This window comes from Oncorhynchus tshawytscha, linkage group LG05 (genome assembly GCF_018296145.1).
Source record: "Oncorhynchus tshawytscha isolate Ot180627B linkage group LG05, Otsh_v2.0, whole genome shotgun sequence".
NCBI lineage: Eukaryota > Metazoa > Chordata > Actinopteri > Salmoniformes > Salmonidae > Oncorhynchus > Oncorhynchus tshawytscha.
This window is the reverse complement of record NC_056433.1, coordinates 53491605-53516765: the sequence shown is the minus strand read 5'-3', so window position 1 is coordinate 53516765 and position 25161 is coordinate 53491605. Positions and strand designations below refer to the sequence as shown.

The 25161-nt window shown below is 41.9% G+C and overlaps 1 protein-coding gene across 1 annotated transcript in view; it reads left to right on the top strand.

Moving 5' to 3' along the window:
- The first annotated feature begins 2303 nt into the window (after positions 1 to 2303).
- LOC112250855 (DNA-directed RNA polymerase, mitochondrial) overlaps positions 2304 to 25161 on the top strand; it is a 94611-nt gene continuing 71753 nt past the window's right edge. Inside the window, exons 1-5 of the mRNA XM_024421341.2 lie at positions 2304 to 2515; positions 3022 to 3120; positions 3260 to 4134; positions 4279 to 4412; positions 21481 to 21667. Coding sequence (XP_024277109.1) covers positions 2383 to 2515; positions 3022 to 3120; positions 3260 to 4134; positions 4279 to 4412; positions 21481 to 21667 — 1428 coding nt within the window. The 5' untranslated portion in view covers positions 2304 to 2382. The remainder of the gene's footprint in view (positions 2516 to 3021; positions 3121 to 3259; positions 4135 to 4278; positions 4413 to 21480; positions 21668 to 25161) is intronic.

The window sequence follows — 25161 nt, the reverse complement described above, 5'->3', positions numbered from 1 at the left end:
GACCAACAAAACACATTTCCTATAAATGGCTATGCATATACTGTACTCACTGGCGTACCACACACCCCTGCACTCCCTGCAAGGCGGATGTGGGTTTGGGTTGGGTGAACCCTGGAGGTCTGCCCTCTCCCCAGATAGCATATGAACACGTCATAAACCATGATAGAACATTTAGAATTACAGGAAATTGGTGGTAAAACTGCAAAATTATATCACAGCCTTATGGCAAAATGTGTAGAATAGCAGGAAAAAAGCTTTCATATCTAAATTCTCTCAGCCTCATTGCAAATTGTTTAGAATAGCATGAAATTAGCTATAAAACTGTTTTTTTTTCTCTTTGCCCCATGGTAAAATGTGTAGAATTGTCTGAAGTTAGCTGTTTCCCACCCAAAAAATCCACCAAAACAAAAAATATATATATACTTTTGGGTGGGGGAGCTTGCTCAGAAACTGCAGTACGCCACTGAGTGTATTATACATATACTGTCCAGTACACACACAATAATTTCCAAAAAATGTTTTCTTGACCATTTCAACATTATGACTAATATTTGACATGTCCAAGAACGACTCCTCTAGGAAGTCAGTTGGACAGCCTAAAGCAGCCATCTCTAAAAACTTTTTTCCACAGGAATGTCATTTGTTCCATCTGAGAGGAACACACACACACACACATGCCAAAAACATTTACCAACACAAGCATTTCACAAAGCATCTCCATCAAGTTTCCCTGGCCAGGAGAACTTTCAAAACAGCGTCCATCTGTAAAACAAATAGCGAGCGCCTACAGAGGTGTGCAAAGAATCCAGATGATCAAAGTGTGTGAGAATGGCAGCCTTGTCCTGGCCTGGCTATTATCAGGGCCGTGAATGGCTGTCTTCTCGCCTTTTGTTGGCCCAAGCATTGACAGTCACTCACCCGGCAATGACTGTCACACCAGCGTAAAGAGCCAGTCGCCGACAGAGGCCAACCACATCAAACGAGCCTGTCGAGGGGCCCTACTCGTGAACCGTAACAAGAAACACCTCCTGATCCTCACCTACATCTCAGTAGCAGACACCAACCGCTGTGACTGTGATCCCAACCACCACCTCCATTGAGAAAGATGTACTGCCTGGACCTCATTTCCCAGCCTGGCCTCTCAAGTAGTACTTATGTTAACTTCCAGCGCCTCACACAAAAGGCTGCACAAGTCTTTAGGAATGCTTTACGGGTGACAAGAGGAATCTGACACTTGTTAGGTCAAACGGCATGCAGGCTAGTAGAATGATGTAGAATTTATTTTCTGCATTACTTCAACTAAGGATACAATGAAAAGGGCCAATGAAAGAATATTCCATTTTGATGCAGCGTGTAAGTGAATCTCATTGTATTGTATTGCAGAAGCACTGTGCATTTGTTTCAAAGGGTATGCTGAGTATGATATTGTAGTGAACAGAGGGGCTGTATGCATCGCACCAGTAGGGTTAACCGAACCAATTTACAAGCGGAACTAATATGATTATTTTTAAACATGGTGTTATATTGTAATTACACATTGACAACGTGGATTGGCAGTTCAAATGTGTTTCAAAAGTTCATCAGTGGTATTTGGAAGCCTTCCAAAAGGTTGTGATGTGGCAATTTTTCATTCCAACCAACACATATTTGTACTGCAAGACCACTTATGTGTTACACCTAGTTTGACCTTAGTTCTACTTATTTTATGGTGAGGCTGCCACCTATAGGTGATATAGGTCATACACAGGTTTGAAACTCATTGTCCTTTATTTTTTTCAGCAGAGGTCATCATTTCTATAATTTTATTTATTTTATTTAACCTTTATTTAACCAGGTAGGCTAGTTGAGAACAAGTTCTCATTTGCAACTGCGACCTGGCCATGATAAAGCGTAACAATTCGACACATACAACAACACAGAGTTACACATGGAATAAACAAAACATACAGTCAATAATACAGTAGAACAAAAGAAAACAAAAAGTCTATATACAGTGAGTGCAAATGAGGTAAGATAAGGAAATAAATAGGCCATGGTGGCGAAGTAATTACAGCATGAAATTGATCAGATATTCCTGAATAATACAATAAAACTTCATTTTCAACAAACATAAAAGTTATTATTCACTGAGACTAAAGGTAAAACAAAATCAACTTTGCGCATACATTTCACAAATAGCATATTTATGATTCCTTGTTTAATTGGAAATATTTTACACTCCATTGCAGAAAAAAACGTGTACCTTCTTGCAAAACAAACACTGCTCGATTTATCGGTGCTCTTCTATCCGTGCCTGTACTCAGATCCAGTGTGTTCGATTAGCTGGTGTAATTCAAAATGGCAGCCTAGTGTGGGGGAAAGTAATGCGGTTATTATGTCAACATGTCACTTTTGAGACTCTGTACCTTTCCAAAGTGTCTGAGTGGTCGCATACTGTTGGAAATAAGTGTTCGTCGCGTGCCATATGTTGACCATTGCCTTACAATCCGGAATAACATTGAAAGGCACATTTCAGGTATGTGTTGTCCCTTGCTATCTAGCTAACGTTACTTACTGTATGTCAAGCCAAGGGGACGGGTGCACGAGAGAGTTCCAGCACAGCACTGTCTAGTTATAATATATAACTAGTTATAATATCCTTGCAATATTTGGTATCCCTCGATAACTATCTATTAGTATTATAATATATAAATTGATTTACCGGCTGTAGTTGACCAGCTATTACATACCCATGCTCATCCTGTCGAGATTTTAAAACCACGTTTGTAAACGCAGAGATGAGCTAAATGACTGTATTTACAGCTTATGTAACTATATTAGGATCTCCATCTTATAAACTTGCAGGTCGTTGCCTGTCAAAAACGTCAATGCAATATTTGCTCAATTTTATTTCTAAACCTCAACACGGCATCTAATCTGCGAATGTCCCAGGATTGTTTTTGAAAAACACAACTAAAGTCACAGTGCATTCAGTGTGTCAGTTTTTGTCAAAGAAAAGCTCACAACACCTACTACTTGCAGAGCCACCATGGACATCACAACGAAGACATTTCTCAGCTCTGATCCCAAAGAAAGAAGATGGGAAAAAACGAGTATGGGAACAATCTCAGCTGCTGGATGGTGCGTAGGCCTACTTGCTTTACTAGGTTTGGAAATGGTCAATGGTTTTACATTTTGCATGCTATTCTTAGCATGCATAAGATACCTCATTCTTATGTTGATTATTTCATTATTTTCTCTCTTCCCTTCCTCTTTGCAGTGCTCGAAGCCAGGATCCAGCAACTCCAATCTGACGTCATTGTAGATGTCCAACATGAAAAGGTGCAATTTGTTAAAGCTTCCAAGGCAGGGATAGGGGATTCTTCAGGGAACAGTCCCAAGAATGTGTTTGGGGAGAGGCCTGAGGTGCCCAAGGCGGGACAGACTATTAGTAAGGGAGGGGGACAGACTGGTAAAGGAGAGGGCAAAGATGCATCAGCCTCCAAATCCCGCTGGATGGAGAAACTGAGCCAGGAGAAGAAGACTAAAACAAAGAAACTGAAGCAGAAGCTAGGCCTAGAGGATAAACCTGTGAAAAGCAGCAAAGGCAAACTGATGCTACCAGGTACCTCACATAAAACCATATCGACAAAAGCAGGAATAAAGACTGCATCAACTGTTAAAAAGAGTAAAAGTCTGAAAAACCAAGAGCACACCATGGCAGCTTCAAAGCACAAGCACACTATGGCAGCTGCACCGGTTGCTGCTGCTAATGTGCCTATTAGAAAAGCCAAAGGGAAGGGTAAAGCCTCGAAGGAGCCGGCTCCTGAGTTGTCGGAGGCCAGGAACAGGGCCGAGGAGATGGAGAGGAAGGCTGAGGCCAAGGCCCGGGAGCTGGCAGAGGTGGAGGAGCTGGAGAGGAAGCTGAACCAGTGGGCTGTGTCAGCCAGACCTGAGCTTGTGCAGGATAACAGCGAGGCCAGGGTGTACGGCGACGTCCAGCGCAGTGTGCGGTGCTACCTGGAGGCCTGTGTGTTCTGTGGGGACATCGACAGAGCTCACCGCTTTCTGCTCAGCCACCACCGTATGGTCAGCCGACGCAACCTGCTCAACATAGGACTCTACAACATCATGATGAGGGTCTGGGCCAAGAAGGTAAGTGCAGCTCAGTATTTTATTTCTATAGCATGTAGAGCTGCAACTCTGTGGTATTTTACAGACTTGTGTAGAAATTATGCAGGGCTTCCCCATGTGGAATATAAGATCATCCTGAGTGTGTCTCTCCTTGTTGTATTCCAGGGCTCTTTAAACCAGATTGGCCGTATGTTCATTCTGATAGAAGAGGCTGGTCTGAAGCCTAACCTTGGCTCTTACTGTGCTGCTCTGGAGTGTATGGGTCGAAACCCTGACTGTTCCCCACATCTCATCAACAGGTAGGCTAACCCACAGACATTTACAGGCCTTAACTCATTAGTGTAACTCTGAGCCTCTTGATCTTAGATAAAGATAATAGTATTTGCTATACATTTTATATATATATATATATATATATATAAATATATAAAATGCCTAGACCTTCAAGACTCTGTTGGAAAGTGGGATTATAATGTGTAAGATAATTATTTGTGGTCTTGTATGATTATTTCTAGGTGGCCAGTGCATGCGTTGCCTGAGTTTGCCACTAGATGATGTCAGACTCTCCTATTAGCTTTGCGGTTCATGTTCCTCTTTATTCTAGCCTCTTCTGTTATACAGTGTTAACAACAAAAATGTATGCATGCATTACTTTAATTTGCTTTGGTTAAAAACGTATGCCAAATGCATTTATTATTATTATTATGTCTAGACATACTGGGATTCACAAAAGCCTGATGAAATATTCTGAAAATTAGACATTGAGCAGCTAGTTAAATATGAGATCTGATATTTCTGCCCATTTTTTTACCCCACGCCTTTACCATGGTCTTTTATTTTAAAGAAAGCTGCTATAATAGTTCCTGTAATATGTTGTTGAGTGGGGCATTGTGGCTCATTGTGGAGTGCTGAGCATGTGGACCAGCTGTGTGTGGAGAGGTGCCATCGAAGCGTCTCTTCTGGAACTGAGGTGGCAGGTCAAGGAGAAGTGTTGTAGTTCAGCCTCCGTGATCCATCTTTTCCTGCTCTCCTCCATCACTATAGGGCCTATTGTGGTCTCCACATCAACCCATTAGAGGAAACTGTTTTCAAGTGGACTGGTTACTATGTGTAACATCCTGTGCTATGTTACTTTATCCATTATCAATTTATCCTTCTGATATACACTATATATACAGAAGTATGTGGACACCCCTTCTTCTTAGTCAATTTGTCTATTTCAACAACACCTGTTGCTGACTGGTGTATAAAATTGAGCACGCAGCCATTCAATCTCCATAGACAAACATTGGCAATAGAATGGCGTTACTGAAGAGCTCAGTGACTTTCAACGTGGCACCATCATAGGATGCCACCTTTACAACAAGTCCGTTTGTAAAAATGTTGCCCTCCTAAAGCTGCCCCGGTCAACTGCAAGTGCTGTTATTGTGAAGTAGAAACGTCTAGGAGCAACACATTCTCACCTGAAAAGTGGTAGGCCACACAAGTTCACAGAACGGAACCTCCGAGTGCTGAAACACGTAGTGTGTAAAAATCGTCTGTCCTCGGTTGCAACACTCACTACCGAGTTCCAAACTGCCTCTGGAAGCAACGTCAGCACAAGACCTGTTTCGTCTGGAGCTTCATGAAATGGGTTTCCATGGCATAGCAGCCGCACACAAGCCTAAGATCACCATGCGCAATGCCAAGCATCGGCTGGAGTGGTGTAAAGCTCGCCGCCATTGGAAACACGTTCTGGAGAAGTGGAAACACGTTCTCTGGAGTGATGAGTCATGCTTCACCATCTGACAGTCTGACGGACAAATCTGGGTTTGGCGGATGCCAGGGGAGTGCTACCTGCCCGAATGCATAGTGTCAACTGTAAAGTTTGGTGGAGGAGGAATAATTGTCTGAGGCTGTTACATGTTTCCGGCTAGGCTCCTTAGTTCCAGTGAAGGGAAATCTTAATGCTACAGCATACAATAGCATTCTAGATGATTCTTTGCTTCCAACTTTGTGGCATCAGTTTGGGGACAGCCCTTTCCTATTTCAGCAGGACAGTGCCCCCGTGCACAAAGCAAGGTCCATACAGAAATAGCTTTGTCGAGATCGGTATAGAAGAACTTGCCTGGCCTGCACAGAGCCCTGACCTCAACCCCATCAAACACCTTTGGGATGAATTGCAACGCTGACTGCGAGCCAGGCCTAATCCCCCAACATCAGTGCCCGACCTCACTAAAGCTCTTGTGGCTGAAAAGAAGCAAGTCCCCGCAGCAATGTTCCAACATCTAGTTGTAAACCTTCCTAGAAAAGTGGAGGCTGTTATAGCACCAAAGGGGGGCCGACTCCATTTTAATGCCCATGATTTTGGAATGAGATGTTCAATGAGCAGGTGTTCACATACCTTTGACCATATAGTGTATTTTAATATGCTTCTTCTATATTGTGTTTTCAATTGTTTCGACTCTTGGCCAACTGAACGGAAGCTTGGGAAGTGGTGAATACTGTAGCAGAGTACCTACAGAGAAAATAATTGATGCGTATCAGATGTCAATAAGGGATACAGTATTTGTCTCGTCCAGATGTATCACAACTATAATGGCCAAATAACTTCTTAAAATTAAGCACATTAATCTGATTTACAAGGGGGGGTAGAGCCTAACTGGCATACATAAGCAGCACGTGAGTTTCAAGTTTGGGGAAGATCATTTTCACCATAAAAATGCACCTTTATAATAAAAGCATTACATGCATAATTGCATTTGCGGTCACTTTTGATAATGGTGTTTTCGCGCTAATGGAACATTCGCGCATCCCAGAACTGTCCCAGACTATGTTTGGAATATTTATTTCTTGCACAGAATAGAATAGGTCGACTTTTGTACTACGGGGATAGTAGATTGACATAGACTAGTGCTGTTTGCTGTTCGTTCGGCCTACTCATCTTGTTGGCTGATGAAAAGTAATGTGGACAGTTCTTCCAATATCGTTAATATGCATCTCGGAATTGGATAAGGACGTGCGCAGTTGCGTCCCCATGTGACTCTTCACTTCTAGCCTGTGAGAAAGACCCCATCACGTGATAAGTGACAGGTGATTCAGAGCGCTCAGCACTCGGAGAGAAAGTTCACTGGTCGCAAAAGGCATAGATTTTTTGGGGGCTCATTACGGCCACACAAAGGGGATACTGCCGTGAAATTCTAGCCATTATCAAGTGCTTGTCAAATTGTGAATGAGTGACTGATGTAGTGTGTACAGTCTGCACAAAAACAACGAAGCAGCTTATGCCTTTCAAGCAACTTCTTTTCAACTCATTAGTCGCATCATGCAGCCTTACAATGTATTAAACTTCAAAACATATAGCCCAACATATGTAGAAATAAAGTTACATTAATAACTCTAAGTTAAGAATATAGGAATACCTATTTCTTTGTTAACCACTCAACACAGATTAGCCGTGTGTGTACACTCCCTCAAATCGTTTGGAGAAAATGTCCTTTCTATTTTATTCAGCTTTGTTCAATTGTATTCTTCATACTATAAAATAATAACACTGAATTCTAAGCAAATCTTGTCTGATAAATGAACTAGTGTAGCCCACAGCCATTTGGCATAGCCTGATCAGTACCTAATACAAGGACAACTCAGAGCATTCTATTATTCTGAAATAGACTACATTTTCTTCATACCATGCTTCGTTAGACCGGTCTAAAATAAATAATGGATTTATTGCGAAGGTGTAGGCTATATTACATGGATTTATTAGACTATTTAAAATGTAGATGTTCCAAAGGTCTGCATCAGTGACTTGTAGGCTGTGTGGAAGCCAGCAGTGGCTAAATGTGTTTATGTTAATTAACGGTCAATTACTGTGAGACCGACAGTTATTTGCTTGATAATCACCAGCTGACGAAGTTTCGTCACCACCGCAGCATTAGCCTGGGGGAGAAATCACCATTGAGTGTTATTAATTGAGTTTAGGCCAGTGGTGGTGTCAGTGACTGTATGCTTCCTCCAGACATAGATTGATTGCATGGCATGACATTAAGCATGGAGGCACACACAACGCATCGGCACACTGTTCACCTCTAGCTCTCCCAGTACGAGATCTGTCATAATGAGTGTCTCTGATGTAGGCTAGGCCAATCTGCTGGCTGACTATATAGAGACAGGAGCCGGATGGATTTCAGTCACGCCAAATGGATTGTGATTGATACTGTATGCTTTTGGTTTCTTAACAACTTGCTGTCAGTAATTTGATTTTGCTAACAATTTGTCGTTGTCAATTTGCTGACTAGAACGTTTGGCTAATTGATTCAATGTTTTTATTTTTCTCTCTGCACAAACTGGCTGGTATGAAGGTGTTAATATTCATAATAACACAGGTTTTTCTATCAGATTTTCTTTCTAGTTGTGTTGGACTGCAGAACTTGTCTCCAGCTATCCCTCCCTACTACTGTTCCCCCTGAGGATGTCACCCTATGCAGTGTGGCCCAATGACAAAGCAGGTTGCAGTGCAGTAGGGGTGGAGAGGGGCAGCTGGTTGGTCCATCGATCGCTGTAAGGTGATACCAATGACATTGTTGTTCTGCGGTGGTGCTCTCTTGCTAACTCTTCAGCCCAGCCAGTACATATTTTTCGCACACTCTGTTCTTCTTCCCCTGTTCGTCTCCAGTTCCCCCTCTCTCTTCCTGTCTCTGGCCGTACTGTATCTCCTGTTCAGATATGGTTGCCATTGTCCGCAGTGGCGCTGTGCCTAGCGACTAGCATCCTTTTAAAGCACATGTCATTCCTACAGAACTAAATCTTCAGCTTGCTTCCTCTGAATGGTGTTTTTTTTCACTGGTTGCCCTTTTCTTGTGGCAACGGGTCACAAATCTTGCTGCTGTGATGGCACACTGTGGTATTTCACCTAAAAGATAGGAGAGTTGATCAAAATTGCATTTGTTTTTGAATTATTTGTGGGTCTGTATAATCTGAGGGAAATATGTGTCTCTAATATGGGCATACATTTGGCAGGAGGTGAGGAAGTGTATCTCAGTTTCCACCTAATTTTGTGGGCAGTGTGCACATAACCTGTACGGCAGCCTCTCAATAGCAAGGCTATACTCACTCAGTGTACATAGTCAAAGCTTTCCTTAATTTGGGGTCTGTCACAGTGGTCAGGTATTCTGCCATTGTATACTCTCTGTGTATGTTTTTTGGTTAATTCTTTCCATTGTGTCACGTAATTATATTTGTACCTCTCTTTGTTGTCATGGGCCAGCTTGTTGAGGGGACTGTTCTTCAGATTCATTGCTCTGTATCAGAGTTTCCTAAAACAATAATTGCCCACCTCATGGTTCAGCTGTCAGAGATTTGAGCACTAAATGCATCAGGGCATTGCATACATAGGCCAATAGGCTTAGTCGTCCACTGTGTGACATTTAATATACAAAAATATATACAGTACCAGTCTCAACTTTGGACACACCTACTCATTCCAGTTTTTCTTAATTTTAATACTTTCTACATTGTAGAATAATAGTGAAGACATCAAAACTATGAAATAAACACATATAGAATCATGTTTTAACCTAAAAAGTGTTAAACAAATCCGAATATATTTTCTATTTGAGATTCTTCAAAGTAGCCACCCTTTGCCTTGATGACAGCTTTGCACACTCTTGGCATTCTCTCAACCAGCTTCATGAGGTAGTCAACCTGGAATGCGTTTCAATGAACTTCTTATGGTATAGGGGACGCTTGCGTCCCACTTGGCCAAAAGCCCGGGAAAAAGCAGCGCGTCAAATTCAATTAAAATTATATAAAAATCACTTTCATTAAATCACACATGTAAGATACTAAATTAAAGCTACACTCGTTGTGAATCCAGCCAACATGTCAGATTTTAAAAAGGCTTTTCGGCGAAAGCATAAGAAGCTATTATCTGATGATAGCACAACAGTAAACAAAGAGGGTAGCATACTTCAACCCTGCATGCGCAACACAAAACGCAGAAATAAAACATGCCTTAGCTTTGACGAGCTTCTTTTGTTGGCACTCCAATATGTCCCATAAACATCACAATTGGTCCTTTTGTTCGATTAATTCCGTCCATATATATACAAAATGTCAATTTTTATTTGGCGCGTTTGATCCAGAAAAAAACAGCTTACAAATTGCGCAACAGCACTTCAAAATATTTCAAAGGTTGCCTGTAAACTTTGCCAAAACATTTCAAACTACTTTTGAAATACAACTTTAGGTATTTTTAAACGTTAATAATCGATCAAATTGAAGACTGGTCTATCTGTGTTCAATACAGGAAGACAACAAACCAAGCTACTTTTCAAGTCTTGCGCAACTCTCAACAGTGTTACGCAGTTCCTAGATGGCCATACTTCTTCATTGCACAATGGAATAACCTCAACCAAATTCCAAAGACTGGTGACATCCAGTGGAAGCGGTAGGAACTGAAAATAAGTTCCTAAGAAATATCATTTCCCAATGAGAACCCAATTAACAGACAGAGAAAAAGAAAATCTGAACAGTTAGTCCTCGGGGTTGTGCCTGTTACATAAGTTCTGTTATACTCACAGACATGATTCAAACAGTTTTAGAAACTTCATAGTGTTTTCTTTCCAAGTCTTCTAATAATATGCATATCTTATATTCTTGGCATGAGTAGCAGGAAGTTGAAATTGGGCAAGCTATTTATCCAAAAGTGAAAATGCTGCCCCCTATACCTTTTAACAGGTGTGCCTTGTTAAAAGTTCATTTGTGGAATTTATTTTCTTAATACATTGGAGCCAATCAGCTGTGTGACAAGTTAGGGCTATCTTCTGTATACCCTCCTATTTGGTAAAAGACCAAGTCCATATTATGACAAGATCAGCTCAAATAAGCAAAGAGAAACCACAGCATCATTACTTTAAGAGATGAACGTCAGAGGAGACTGAGTGAATCAGGCCTTTATGGTCGAATTTCTGCAAAGAAACCACCCCTAAAGGACACCAAAAAGAAGAGAAACATGCGCAATGGACATTAGACTGGTGGATATCTGTCCTTTTGGTTTGATGAGTCCAAATTTTAGATATTTGGTTCCAACCGCCGTGTCTTTGTGAGATGCAGAGTAGGGGAATAGATGATCTCTGTATATGTGGTTCCCACAGTGAAGCATGGAGGAGGATGTGTGATGATGTGCGGGTGCTTTGCTGGTGACACTATGATAGACAGCCTCTCCGTGACAATTTGGCCCGCTACAATTGTGTTTATCAGCGTGTATTTATCGGCAATTACCGGCTAACGAAAACCCTGCTCTGTATGTGATTGCTTTGTTATGGAATGTTTGGGAATCACTTCCTTTTAGATAGTTGTAGAATTTAACGACTTTTCTCTGGATTTTTTAAATTTGCGGGTATCGTCCTAATTCTGCTCTACATGCATTATCTGGTGTTTTACATTGTACATGGAGGATGGTTTTGCTGAATTCTGCATGCAGTCTCAATTTGGTGTTTGTTCCATTTTGTGAATTATTGGTTGTGAGTGGACCCCAGACATCACAACCACAAAAGGCATTGGGTTCTGTAACAGATTCAAGTACTTTTAGCCAGTTTCTAATTGGGATGTTGAATGCCTTGTATCTCAGATCATTTACAGCTTTGTGGAAGTTACCTGTGGGGCTGATGTTTAGGCCGAGATATGTATCGTTTTTTTTTGTCTGCGCTAGTGCAATGGTGTCTAGATGGAATTTGTATTTCTGGTCCTGGCAACTGGACCATCTTTGGACACCATTATTTTTGTCTTATTGAGATTCACTGTCACAGTCTGACAGAATCTGTGCAGAAGCACCAGAACATCAGCAAACGGTAGACTGCATCCCTGTCTCACATCTCGACCCTGTGGAAAGAAATTTGTTTTTTTGCCAAATTTTAATCGCACACTTGTTGTTTGTGTACATGGATTTTATAATGTCGTATATTTCCCCCCCCCAACACCACTTTCAATCAATTTGTATAGCAAACTCTCAAGCCAAATTCAGTCAAATGCTTTTTTTGAAATCAATAAAGTATGAGAAGACTTGGCCTTTGTTGTGGTTTGTTTCGTGGGGGGGGGGTTGTTGTTCTGTGCTGTCTGGATTGTGTGTGTAGACTAGCTTGCTGAGCTCTACCATCTTTCTCTCCAGCTTTCTCCATCTTTCTCTCCAGGGGGGTTACTATTGTCTTGGGGTTGCTTGTGTGCAGGGCAGTTGGAGGAGTTGTGATCAGACTCAGGATGGGGGAGTCATCACCAAAAGAGAGCCCCTTGTTGTGCTCTGATCCCCTTAAAGTCCTGCTGAAACCGCACCACCACTGTTCCAGACTTGCACATGTTGACAGAGGTTGTTTCAGTTTCATGGTCCTCAATGTCTACTGTTCTGAGTTTCCACCCTGGGCCAATACCCTTTCTCATGACAGAGGGGTAGTGTGCTCTTATAGCACAGTGCCATGCAAGGAGATTAAGCCATGGAGCAGTGGGATGAAAAGGTCTCTGCATTTGGGTGGGGGAGGCTGTGATGCTCTGCTGCCATTGTTGGGTTCACATGATTTCACACCTCAGTGCTAATTGAAGTTTCAGCTGGGACATCTATCCTAGGAAGCGCGGTAGCTTAGTAGCCTTATTAACTTAACATAAGCTTTTATATAACACAATTACCTTGAGATTATTATTTTACTTTTTGCCTTCAGAGGTAGCTTCAGTGTGAACATTACTCACTCAGTTTTGGGTTGGATGGTATTTCCAGATTTCTTCTGTGTTTCTTCTGCAGGTTTTGATTTGACAGAAGTTTTTTTCTGGATAGTCTTTGGTAGTAATAATCCTTCAAGGTAATTTTGTCCAAAATAATGGTTTTTAGTTTTGGAATTTTGATGTAGAGGGTATAATCTCTTTATAAATCATTGTGGGAAAAATCCAGGTTTGTCTAAGTTTTTCCAACTCAAATCATGTCCAGAAGAGTTCAGGGAGCCCATCAGGTCATGCATTTAACACAAAATCTGAGGGGCCAGCTGAGTATAAGACTGTATCATCTGCATATAAATGGATGAGAGAGCTTCCTATTGCCTGAGCTATGTTGTTGATGTAAATTGAGAATAGTGTGGGGCCTAGGATTGAGCCTTTGGGTACTCCCTTGGTGACAGGCAGTGGCTGAGACAGCAGATTTTCTCACTTTATACACTGCATTCTTTGAGAGAGGTAGTTAGCAAACCAGCCCAAAGACCCCTCAGAGACACCTATATTCCTTAGCCGGCCCACAAGAATGGAATGTTCTTCCGTATCCAAAGCTTTGGCCAAGTCAATAAAATAGCAGCACAATATTGCTTAGAATCAAGGTCAATGGTGACATCATTGAGGACCTTTAAGGTTGCAGTGACACATCCATAACCTGAGCGAAAACCAGATTGCATATCCGAGAGAATACTGTAGACCTCAAGAAAGCCAGTCACAGTTGACTATTGACAAGTTTTTCCAACACTTTTGATAAACAGGGCAAAATAGAAATAGGCCTATAATAGTTAGGATCAGTTTGATCTCCCCCTTTAAATAAAGGATGAACTGTGGCTGCTTTCCAAGCAATAGGAACCTCCCCAGAAAGGAGAGACAGGCTTGGCGATGATGGGAGCAGCAACCTTAAAGAAGAAAGGGTCTAAACCATCTGACCCAGATGTTTTTTTGGGGTCATGTTTAAGGAGTTCCTTTAGTACCTCGGACTCCCGGAGAAACTTTATAGCGGTGCAGGGAAAAGATAGGGAGAAGCATCAAGGAAATTAGAATTAGAAGGGGTGGGAGATAAGGAAATGTTGGATGGGCAAGGAGGCATGGCTGAGTCAAATAGGAATCCTGACTTAATGAAGTGGTGATTAAAGAGCTCAGCCATGTGCTTCTTGTCAGTAACAACCACATCATCAACATTAAGGGACATTGGCAGCTGTGAGGAGGAGGAGGGTTTATTCTCCAGGTCTTTAACCGTTTTTCCAGAACTTCTTGGAGTTCGATCCAGAGAGAGGGAACTGCTCCTTAAAGTAACTAACTTTGGCCTTCCGGATAGCCTGAGTGCACTTTTTTCTCATTTGCCTGAACGATAGCCAGTCAACCTGAGTATGCGTGTGCCGAGCCTTTCACCAAATGCAATTCTTGAGGTGGAGTAACTCTGCAAGATCAGGGTCGAACCAGGGGCTGAACCTGTTTTTTAATTGTCATTTTCTTTACGGTGTGTTTTTTAACAATACCACTTCAAATATCAAAAAAGAAGGTCCAAGCATTTGACAGAGGGGCTCAAACTGATTCTATACCATTTTACAGAGGCCAGTTCATGAAGGAAGGCTTGCTCATTAAAGTTTTTTACCAAGCGTCTATGACAAATCAGAACAGGTTGTTTCACTGAGCAGCCATTACGAACACAGGCTCTAAAACGGTGATCACTAAGGTCACTACAGAAAACACCAGACTGATACCTAATCAGGATTATTTGTGAGGATAACATCGAGGAGAGTAGCCTTTTCTGGGTGTTTGGAGTCATACCTTGTGGGATTGGTAATTTAGGGAGTCCCATTGCTTTAGGACTTGGTCAGGTGGTTTAAGCATGTCCCAGTTTAGGTCACCAAGCAGGACAAATTCAGACTTAGTGTAAGGGGCCAGGAGAGAGTTTAGGGCAGGTAGGGTACAGGCCGGTGATGATGGAGGACGATAACACCCAGCAACAGTAAACAAAGAGGTATTTGAAAGTGTAATGCTTAAAACCAGCAAATCAAATTGTTTGGGGACAGACTTGTTGGAGACAACCGAGCGCTGAAGGTGATCCATGGTAAAGATTGCCACTCCCCCACCTTTGGAAGATCCGTCTTGCCGAAAAAGGTTATAACCAGAAAGGTTAACAGTATTAAACAGTAGAGGGAATTTAAAAGCCAATCCAATGTGTCATTCCCATCCAAGTATTTTAAACGATACCCAACACATGCAAAGAAGTCGAGGTGACATAGAGGCAGGTATCCTAGCGTTAAGCGTGTTAACTGAAAGGTCGCTGGTTCGAATCCCTGAGCCGACTAGGTGAAAAATAGTCTGTACCCTTGAGTCAGGCACTTAACCCTAATTGCTCCTGAAAGTCGCTCTGGATAAGAACATCTGCTCAGTGACTAAAATGTAATAAAAAGGGAGGATTACATTTGATTCTGTGAATGCCTAGAGAATTGAACTGGAGTGGTAGCAGTGTGGCAGCTGCTAATTGTGTTAGCCTGACGAGGGGCTGCTGGGTGTTTAAGCAGGATTTCCTGTAGAAGGTAATTAAGGTCATGTTATTTAATCACTGTCTTGCAGAAAGGTGTAGAGGGCAAAGGAAGGCTCTCATTATCAGAGGCTGATGATAAATCTTACACCCTTCCATCCCTTTGTCACAGTGTTCTGTCTTACTCCACTAGAGGGCAGTGGTAACACGTAAGCCCAGCAGGGCCCTCTGTCTCTGGGTTACATCAAGGTGTTACACATCAAATGCCACAACCTAGGCTGACTCTTCCTTTTCCTACAGTGCTCTGAAGTAGTCACATATATCAACAGTTTAAATCAGAAATGTAGGTTGACTTAGCCAAATAATACACTTCAGTTTTGTCTCTTGTTTTGTTCACAAAATCGGTTATCCAAGGGTCTGCTTTAAATTAATCAGGCTTTAGTTTCCTTCCTCCCTTTTAAGCTTCAGTTGTTGCTCCATACACTACCATCTGTTTCCCACTGGCTGTTTGCACATTGCTGTCTCCTGAATTGAGCAGTTCATTTATGGCAGGTGTGGAGTCTCTGGATGATATCATTTGAATAAACATGACACTGACTTTCTCTGTGACCATCTGTCTGTGGACTGCCTGATATTTCCAATGCGTCTGAAAGAACCAAGTGTCAATGCAAATATTCTGTTTGTTATGCTGCCATTGTCAATCAGCTTTAATAAAGCCATGCATAATGACATCAGAGGTGCTTTCAATTTGATTAAGTCACCATGGGGCCACTGTGAACTACACTGAGTGTACAAAACATTAAGAACACCTGCTCTTTCCAAGTTCATAGACTGACCAGGTGAACGCTATGGCCCCTTATTGATGTTACTTTTTAAATCCACTTAAATCAGTGTAGATGAAAGGGAGGAGACCGGTCAAATAAGGATTTTTAAGCCTTGAGACAATTGAGACATGGATTGTGTATGTGTGCCATTCAGAGGGTGAATGGGCAAGACAAAATATTTACGTGCCTTTGAACAGGGTATGTTAGTAGGTACCAGGCTTCGGAAATCCGGTTTGTGTCAATAACTGCAAAGCTACTGTGTTTTTCACGCTCAACATGTGTGTGTATATAAATGAGGAAGACACATTTCAGTTGAATGCATTGTTGTACAATCAAATTTGAATCAATCACATTTATTTATAAAGCCCTTTTTACATCATCTGATGTCACAAAGTGCTATACAAAAACCCGGCCTAAAACCCCAAACATCAACCAATGCAGATGTAGAAGCACGGTGGCTGGGAAAAACTCCCTAGAAAGGTAGGAACTTATAGGAAGAAACCTAGAGAGGAACCAGGCTCTGAGGGGTGGCCAGTCTTCTTCTGGCTGTGCCTGGTGGAGATTTCTAACAGTACATGGCCAAGATGTTCAAACGTTCATAGATGACCAGCAGGGTCAAATAATAATAATCACAGTGGTTGTGGAGGGTGCAACAGGTCAGCACCTCAGGAGTAAATGTCAGTTGGCTTTTCATAACTGGTCATTCAGAGTTGGAGACAGCAGCTGCGGTAGACAGAGAGAGTTGAAAACAGCAGGTCCAGGACAAGGTAGCACGTCCGGTGAACAGATCAGGGTTCCATAGCTGCAGGCAGAACAGTTGAAACTAGATCAGCAGCACTACCAGGTTGACTGGGGACAGGCAGGAGTCATCAGGCCACGTAGCCCTGAGGCATGGTCCTAGGGATCAGGTCCGGGGAGAGTGGGAGAGAATACTTAAATTCACACAGGACACCGGATAAGACAGGAGAAATTCTCCAGATATTACTGACTGATCCTAGCCCCCTGACGCATAAATACTGGAGGCAGGAGGGGTCGGGAGACACTGTGGCCCCATCTAACGATACCCCCGGACAGGGCCAACCAGGCAGGATAAAACCCCACCCAATTTGCCAAAGAACAGCCCCCTCACCACTAGAGGGATATCTTCAAACGACCAACTTCCTACCCTGAGACAAGGCTGAGTATAGCCCACGAAGATCTCCCCCATGGCACGAACACGAGGGGGGCGCCAAAGAGATTTTGGGGGCGCCAAAAGATCACGTCAGTGACTCAACCCACTCAAGTGACGCACCCCTCCTAGGGACGGCATGGAAGAGCACCAGTAAGCCAGTGACTCAGCCCTGTAATAGGGTTAGAGGCAGAGAATCCCAGTGGCGAGAGGGGAACCGGCCAGGCAGAGACAGAAATGGTGGTTCGTCGCTCCAATGCCTTTCCTTTCACCTTGACACCCCTGGGACAGACTACACTCAATCATAGGACCTACTGAAGAGATGAGTCTTCAATAAAGACTTAACTTCTTGACGCACCCATCCCGTTAGCGGGATCATTTTCGTCAACATCCGCTGTAATTGCAGAGTGCCAAATTCAAATTAAATCACTAAAAATATTTAATTTTCATGAAATCACAAGTGCAATATAGCAAAACACAGCGTAGCTTGTTGTTAATCCACCTGGCGTGTCAAATTTCAAAATTTCATGCTTTTCGGCGAAAGCATGCCAAGCGTTTATGTAAGGACATCTCTCTCAACAGACAAAACATTACAAACAGCTAGCAGCAAAGTAGATTGGTCACGAAAGTCAGAAAAGCAATAAAATGAATCGCTTACCTTTGATGATCTTTGGATGTTTGCACTCACGAGACTCCCAGTTACACAATAAATGTTCCTTTTGTTCCATAAAGAAGATTTCTATATCCAAAATAACGCACCAACCAAATGGAGGTATGTTCAGAAATCCACAGGCTCGAGTGGTCACGACGGGGCAGACGAAAATTCCAAATAGTATCTGTAAAGTTAGTAGAAACATGTCAAACGCTTTTTATAATCAATCCTCAGATTGTTTTTACAATATATAATCGATAATATTTCAACCGTAGCTTCTTCAATAGGAGAGAGAGAGAAAATGTCTGCTCCACTCTGTTGGTGCATGCTAAACGCTGCTGGCAGCCATCCACTGACAGGATGCGATCTTTCTCGCAAATTTTTCAGAATAAAAGCCTGAAACTATGTCTAAAGACTTTTCACACCATGTAGAAGCCATAGGAAAAGGAATCTGGTTGATATCCCTTTAAATGGAGGGAAAGCATGCATTGGAACAGATAGCTTTCAGGAAAAATAGCACTTCCTGGTTGGATTTTCCTCAGGTTTTTGCCTGCAATATCAGTTCTGTTGTACTCACAGACAATATTGACAGTTTTGGAAACTTTAGAGTGTTTTCTATCCTAATCTGACAATTATATGCATATTCTAGATTCTGGGCCTGAGAAATAGGCCGTTTCATTTGGGTACGTTTTTCATCCAAACATGAAAATACTGCCCCCTACACTCAAGTTAAAGGTCGAGACCAAGTCTGCGTCTCTCGCATGGATAGGCAGACCATTCCATAAAAAATGAGCTTTATAGGAGAAAGCCCTGCTTCCAGCTGTTTGCTTAGCACTTCTATGGACAATAAGGAGGCCTGCGTCTTGTGACCGTAGCGTACGTGTAGGTATGTACGGCAGGAATAAATCGGAAAGATGGGTAAGCGCAAGCCCATGTAATGCTTTGTTGGTTAGCAGTAAAACCTTGAAATCAGCCCTAGCCTTAAAAGGAAGCTAGTGTAAAGAGGCTAGCACTGGAGTAATATCAGCACATTTTTGGGTTCTAGTCAAGATTGTAGCAGCCGTGTTTCGCGCGAACTGAAGTTTATTTTGTGCTTTATCCGGGTAGCCAGAAAGTAGAGCATTGCAGTTTTCTAATCTAGAAGTGACAAAAGCATGGATTCATTTTTCTGCATCCATTTTTGGAAAGTTTCAGATTTTTGCAATGTTACGTAGCTGTCCTTGAAACAGTCTTGATATATTCGTCAAAAGAGAGATCAGGGTCCAGAGTAACACTGAGGTACTTAAGTTTTATTTGATACGACTGTACAACCATCAAGATGAATTGTCCGATCCAACAGAAGATCCCTTTGTTTCTTGTGACCCAGAACTAGCATTTCTGAGAAAACATCTCCACCCTGCTGATCCTCAACACTGGGGCCCCACAAGGGTGCGTTCTCAGCCCTCTCCTGTACTCCCTGTTCACCCATGACTGCGTGGCCATGCACGCCTCCAACTCAAATCATCAAGTTTGCAAACGACACTATAGTGGTAGGCTTGATTACCAACAACAACGAGACAGCCTACAGGGAGGAGGTGAGGGCCCTCGGAGTGTGGTGTCAGGAAAATCTCACACTCAACGTCATCAAAACAAAGGAGATGATTGTGGACTTCAGGAAACAGCAGAGGGTGCACCCCCCTATCCACATCGACGGGACAGTAGTGGAGAAGGTGGAAAGTTTTAAGTTCCTCGGCGTACTCATCACGTACAAACTGAAATGGTCCACTCACACAGACAGCGTGGTGAAGAAGGTGCAAAAGCGCTTCTTCATCCTCAGGAGGCTGAAGAAATATTTCTGGTCACTGAAAACACTCACAAACTTTTACAGATGCACAATCGAGAGTATCCTGTCAGGCTGTATCCCCGCCTGGTACGGCAACTGTTCCACCCACAACCGTAAGCCTCTCCAGAGGGTAGTGAGGTCTGCATGCATCATCACTAGGGGAAAACTACCTGCCCTCCAGCACACCTACAGCACCCAATGTCACAGAAAGGCCAAAAAGATAATCAAGGACAACAACCTCCCGAGCCACTGCCTGTTCACCCCGCTATCATCCAGAAGGTGAGGTCAGTACAGGTGCATCAAAGTTGGGACAGAAGCTGTTTTTCAGTCTCGATCTCAAGGCCATCAAACTGTTAAACAGCCATCACTAACATTGAGTGGCTGCTGCCAACATACTGACTCAATTCTCTAGCCACTTTAATAATAAAAATTCCTTACACTTGAAGGTAATTGTTAGATTACTTGTTAGATATTACTGCATGGTTGGAACTAGAAGCACAAGCATTTCACTGCACTCGCATTAACATCTGTTAACCATGTGTATGTGACCAATGAAATTTGATTTGATTGAGTTGTGAGACTCTGCTGTAGAGCTCATCACTCCCCCTAACTGGGAGGGGTCCAGAGACAATTACTCGATGCCGACACATCTTTCTAGCTGCTTTTCTAGCTGCTTTGCACTTGGTGACCTCTGACTGTTTCATCCTAACATCTTTGGTGCCAACATGGATAACAATATCCCTATACTCTCTACACTCGCCAGTTTTAACCTTAGCCAGCACCATCTTCAGATTAGCCTTAACGTCGGTAACCCTGCCCCCTGGTAAACAGTGTATGATCGCTGGATTGTTCTTTTTAAGTCTATTGTGGGTAATGGAGTCACCAATGACTTGGGTTTTCAATTTGTCAGAGCTAATGGTGGGAGGCTTCGGCATCTCAGACCCTGTAACGGGTGGAGGATAGACCAGGGAAGGCTCAACCTCTGAATCCGACTCGGGGAAAACCGGTAAAATGTTTTTGTCGTCTGAATGAGTGACACCGGTTGAACATTCCTACAGCATTTCCTTCCAGAAGCCATGATAAAATTGTCCGGCTGCGGGGACTGTCCGAGGGGATTTATACTACTATCTGTATTTATTGGTGGCACAGACACTGTTTCATACTTTCCTACACTTTATTTACCCTTGACTAACGATTGCGTCTGAAGCTGGGCTTGCAGCATGGCTATCCTCATCATAAGGTGATCGTTCTCCTGTATATTATGAGTACAGCGACTGCAATTATAAGGCATCGGTGGAACGCTTTCGACACTTTGTAGAGTCCTTGCCCCAACAAATTGAGGCTGTTCTGAGGGCAAAAGAGGGTGCAACTCAATATTAGGAACGTCTTCTTAATGTTTTGTACACTGTGTATGAGACACTTGGCCACACCTTATGAAGACTAAGGTCAAAATATTGACTTCTATGATTTTATACTGATACATGTGCATTCCTAACTTTGAACTTCAAGCAAATAACATATTACCTAAAGATGGTGATCAACACTTGTAATCGATCCGTTGCCTTTACCCCAAGGCACTTGTCATCTGGACGTAGGCCTGGATATTTATGGCAAAATTCTCCTTTTTAGGGAATAATGTGTATTTTCTAACTCAACCCATTGTGTTTCCTGGTCTGTCCTCAGGGTCTTGCGTCAGATGGAGGAGGATGGCCTGCCTGTGGACGAGCTGTTCAGTCACTGTGTGTTCAGGCAGGATGAGAGGGACATGGTGCTCAGAGCCATCCACACCGTGCAACCAGACTTCCAGTCCAGCATCAACACTATCCTGCAAACCTGCTCCTCACCACTAGTCAAAGACTTCTACACAGAGGTAGGACACAAGTTGAACCATGAGTAAAGTAGAGTAGACACCTCAAGCCAAGAGTAGAGTAGACACCTCAAGCCAAGAGTAGAGTAGACACCTCAAGCCAAGAGTAGAGTAGACGCCTCAAGCCAAGAGTAGAGTAGACACCTCAAGCCACGAGTAGACTAGACGGCTCAAGCCACGAGGAGAGTAGACGGCTCAAGCCACGAGGAGAGTACACGGCTCAAGCCATGAGGAGAGTAGACTGCTCAAGCCACGAGGAGAGTAGACGTCTCCCAAGCCACGAGGAGAGTAGACGGCTCAAGCCACGAGGAGGGTAGACGGCTCAAGCCACGAGGAGGGTAGACGGCTCAAGCCACGAGGATGGTAGACGGCTCAAGCCACGAGGAGAGTAGACGGCTCAAGCCACGAGGAGAGTAGAAGAGAGTCAAATAGAATAATTATCACATCTAGAGTAAGTAGACTGGACTAGAATGACAGAATAGAACACTACTTCCATTGTTGGAGACAGAAATGTCTCTTTGGCCAACTGCCTTGCTGTCTGACACATAACATGCTTCTTCTCAGTCCATGCCTGGAGCCCTCTCTGAAAGCAGTGGTTGGACTAGGCGTGTTTTTATGTCCTATAACAAGCTCTATGAAATCATGGTGCATTAGCTACATGTATTTTTGAACATAGTGTACACTTCTTTTTATACCTCATGTTGTTGTCCTACATACAGTCTGTTGGTAGAGCAAAGGAAAACAATATTCGGGAACAGAGAAGCTTGATGAATTTATTGATGATGACATCATCATAGAAAAACAACAACTGACAATGTAGGGTTCTAGGAGTAGTGATGAAGTGGGTGTTAAATAGGTGTTTAGTTGGGCTGACTGTAGAGTTGGAGCAGCAGTGTGAATGAGGAATATGCCAGCCAGGAGACCCTAGCACTAGCAGCAGAATGATATGATTGTTACTCCTCCTTTCAGACATGTATCATGATATCCATTTTTAGACGTGCTGGCAAAACGCTGCTCTCTATATGGGTGTGCTGCTGTGCTGTGCTTCCTCACACGATTCATTTCCAGCCAGTACAGTACACAGTTGTGTTTTTAGCTGTGCTGGCCCACGTTCATTCTCTTAGATTTTGTGACTGGAGAAAAAAATCGATATAGCTACATATCGGGATATTATTTTTGACGATCGTATTGTTTTGACAATATTGCAATATTATTTTTGTGCTTTTTGGCTGTACCTGCACCAAAACTCCAGTATTTTCCTTCATAGCTTGTTCTCCATTATCTTTTTAAATAGGCAGCCAATTTGCTTTCAGCACTTCTGTTTCCATGCCTTCCATGCCTATTTCCTTACCTTTTATCTTCACTCCGTCTTGTTTGGAGCTTTGATCACAGTATAGAATCGCAATACATATAGAATCGCAATACATATAGAATCGCAATACATATAGAATCGCAATACATATAGAATCGCAATACATATAGAATTGCAATACATATAGAATTGCAATACATATAGAATTGCAATACATATAGAATCGCAATACATATAGAATTGCAATACATATAGAATTGCAATACATATAGAATTGCAATACATATAGAATTGCAATACATATAGAATCGCAATACATATAGAATCGCAATACATATAGAATCGCAATACATATAGAATCGCAATACATATAGAATTGCAATACATATAGAATCGCAATACATATAGAATCGCAATACATATAGAATTGCAATACATATAGAATAATACATATAGAATCGCAATACATATAGAATTGCAATACATATAGAATCGCAATACATATAGAATCGCAATACATATAGAATCGCAATACATATAGAATCGCAATACATATAGAATCGCAATACATATAGAATCGCAATACATATAGAATCGCAATACATATAGAATCGCAATACATATAGAATCGCAATACATATAGAATTGCAATACATATAGAATTGCAATACATATAGAATCGCAATACATATAGAATCGCAATACATATAGAATCGCAATACATATAGAATCGCAATACATATAGAATCGCAATACATATAGAATTGCAATACATATAGAATCGCAATACATATAGAATCGCAATACATATAGAATCGCAATACATATAGAATCGCAATACATATAGAATCGCAATACATATCCTAAAGGCACCCAAGTATTGAGATGATATGGTATTGTGAGGTCCCTGGCAAATCCCAACCCTACTTACATTATTTGTCAGGCTGACATATTGCAGGGTGCCATGCCAGTAATGATATGCCTGGCTTCTCTCCCTGTTAGGTCTCTGACGGTCTTGGAAATTGATGTTACAGTAATTCCCTAGGCAAATGTACACGGTCACCAACATAACCATGGATTTTCTCTGCAACGTCACTATTACAGTTACACTTAGTTATTATCAGTAGCATTTCATTATTTTTATTTAAGTTATTTCCGCTAAATATTAGTCTAGTATACAAATTAAGAAATCTCTGATTGGAGAGGATTGTAACATTTTTGTATTGACACAATTTAACACATAGGCTATCAGACTCAAAAGAAATGTGGAATTTCACTATTGCATTACACTTTGTTGCTGATTTTTTTCCTTTTCTTTCCATTTTCACATTTTTTTTCTCAATGTGTCCATTTTGTTTAAATGTATGTTACTGTTTGTCTTAGGTCTGTAAGGCCCTATGTAAAAAGGGGACTTCACAATTCTTTGTACACTTGATTACATGCATATACTTCTTAATATAACCTTTTTGAAACAAGCTATTACACTTCGTTATTATCATGGCATTTCATTATTGTTATTCAGTTTATTACTTATAAATATGAATCTATTAAGTAAGAAATGGCAGGTTGGAAAGGAGCTGTCGCATTTTTCATATACGGAGTCAAAATAAAGCTATATGCCCATCTTGCCCTTATCTGTTGGCTTTAATGAAAAAAACACAGATCCTATTTTGACGCACAACTCCATTCACATGAAGTCCGATGGTTTCTTTAAAATTTCCAAAAATATTTGCGTAACGTCACAAACCCTGCTGGTCATTCAATGGCAGTGGCCTTGGCATATGTTCCGTCAGAGAAGATGCCATAATGAGAGAAATTATGTAGCGTAAATTACTGAAAACAGGCCTTTTTACGAGATTAAATCATGACAGGAGTGTTTGATTCTTATTAAAGAGTTGGAGTCCAGACAGGCAACTTCAGGAAACTTTCTGAATGGACTTACACTACCCTGGTCAAAAGTATTAGAACACCTCCTCATTCAAGGGATTTTATTTTGACTATTTTCTACATTCTAGAATACTAGTGAAGCCATCAAAACTATGAAATAACACATATGGAATCATGTAGTAACCAAAAAAGTGTTAAACACCCTTTGCCTTGATGACAGCTTTGCACACTTGGCATTCTCTCAACCAGCGTCACCTGGAATTCTTTTCCAACAGTCTTCAATGAGTTCTCACATATG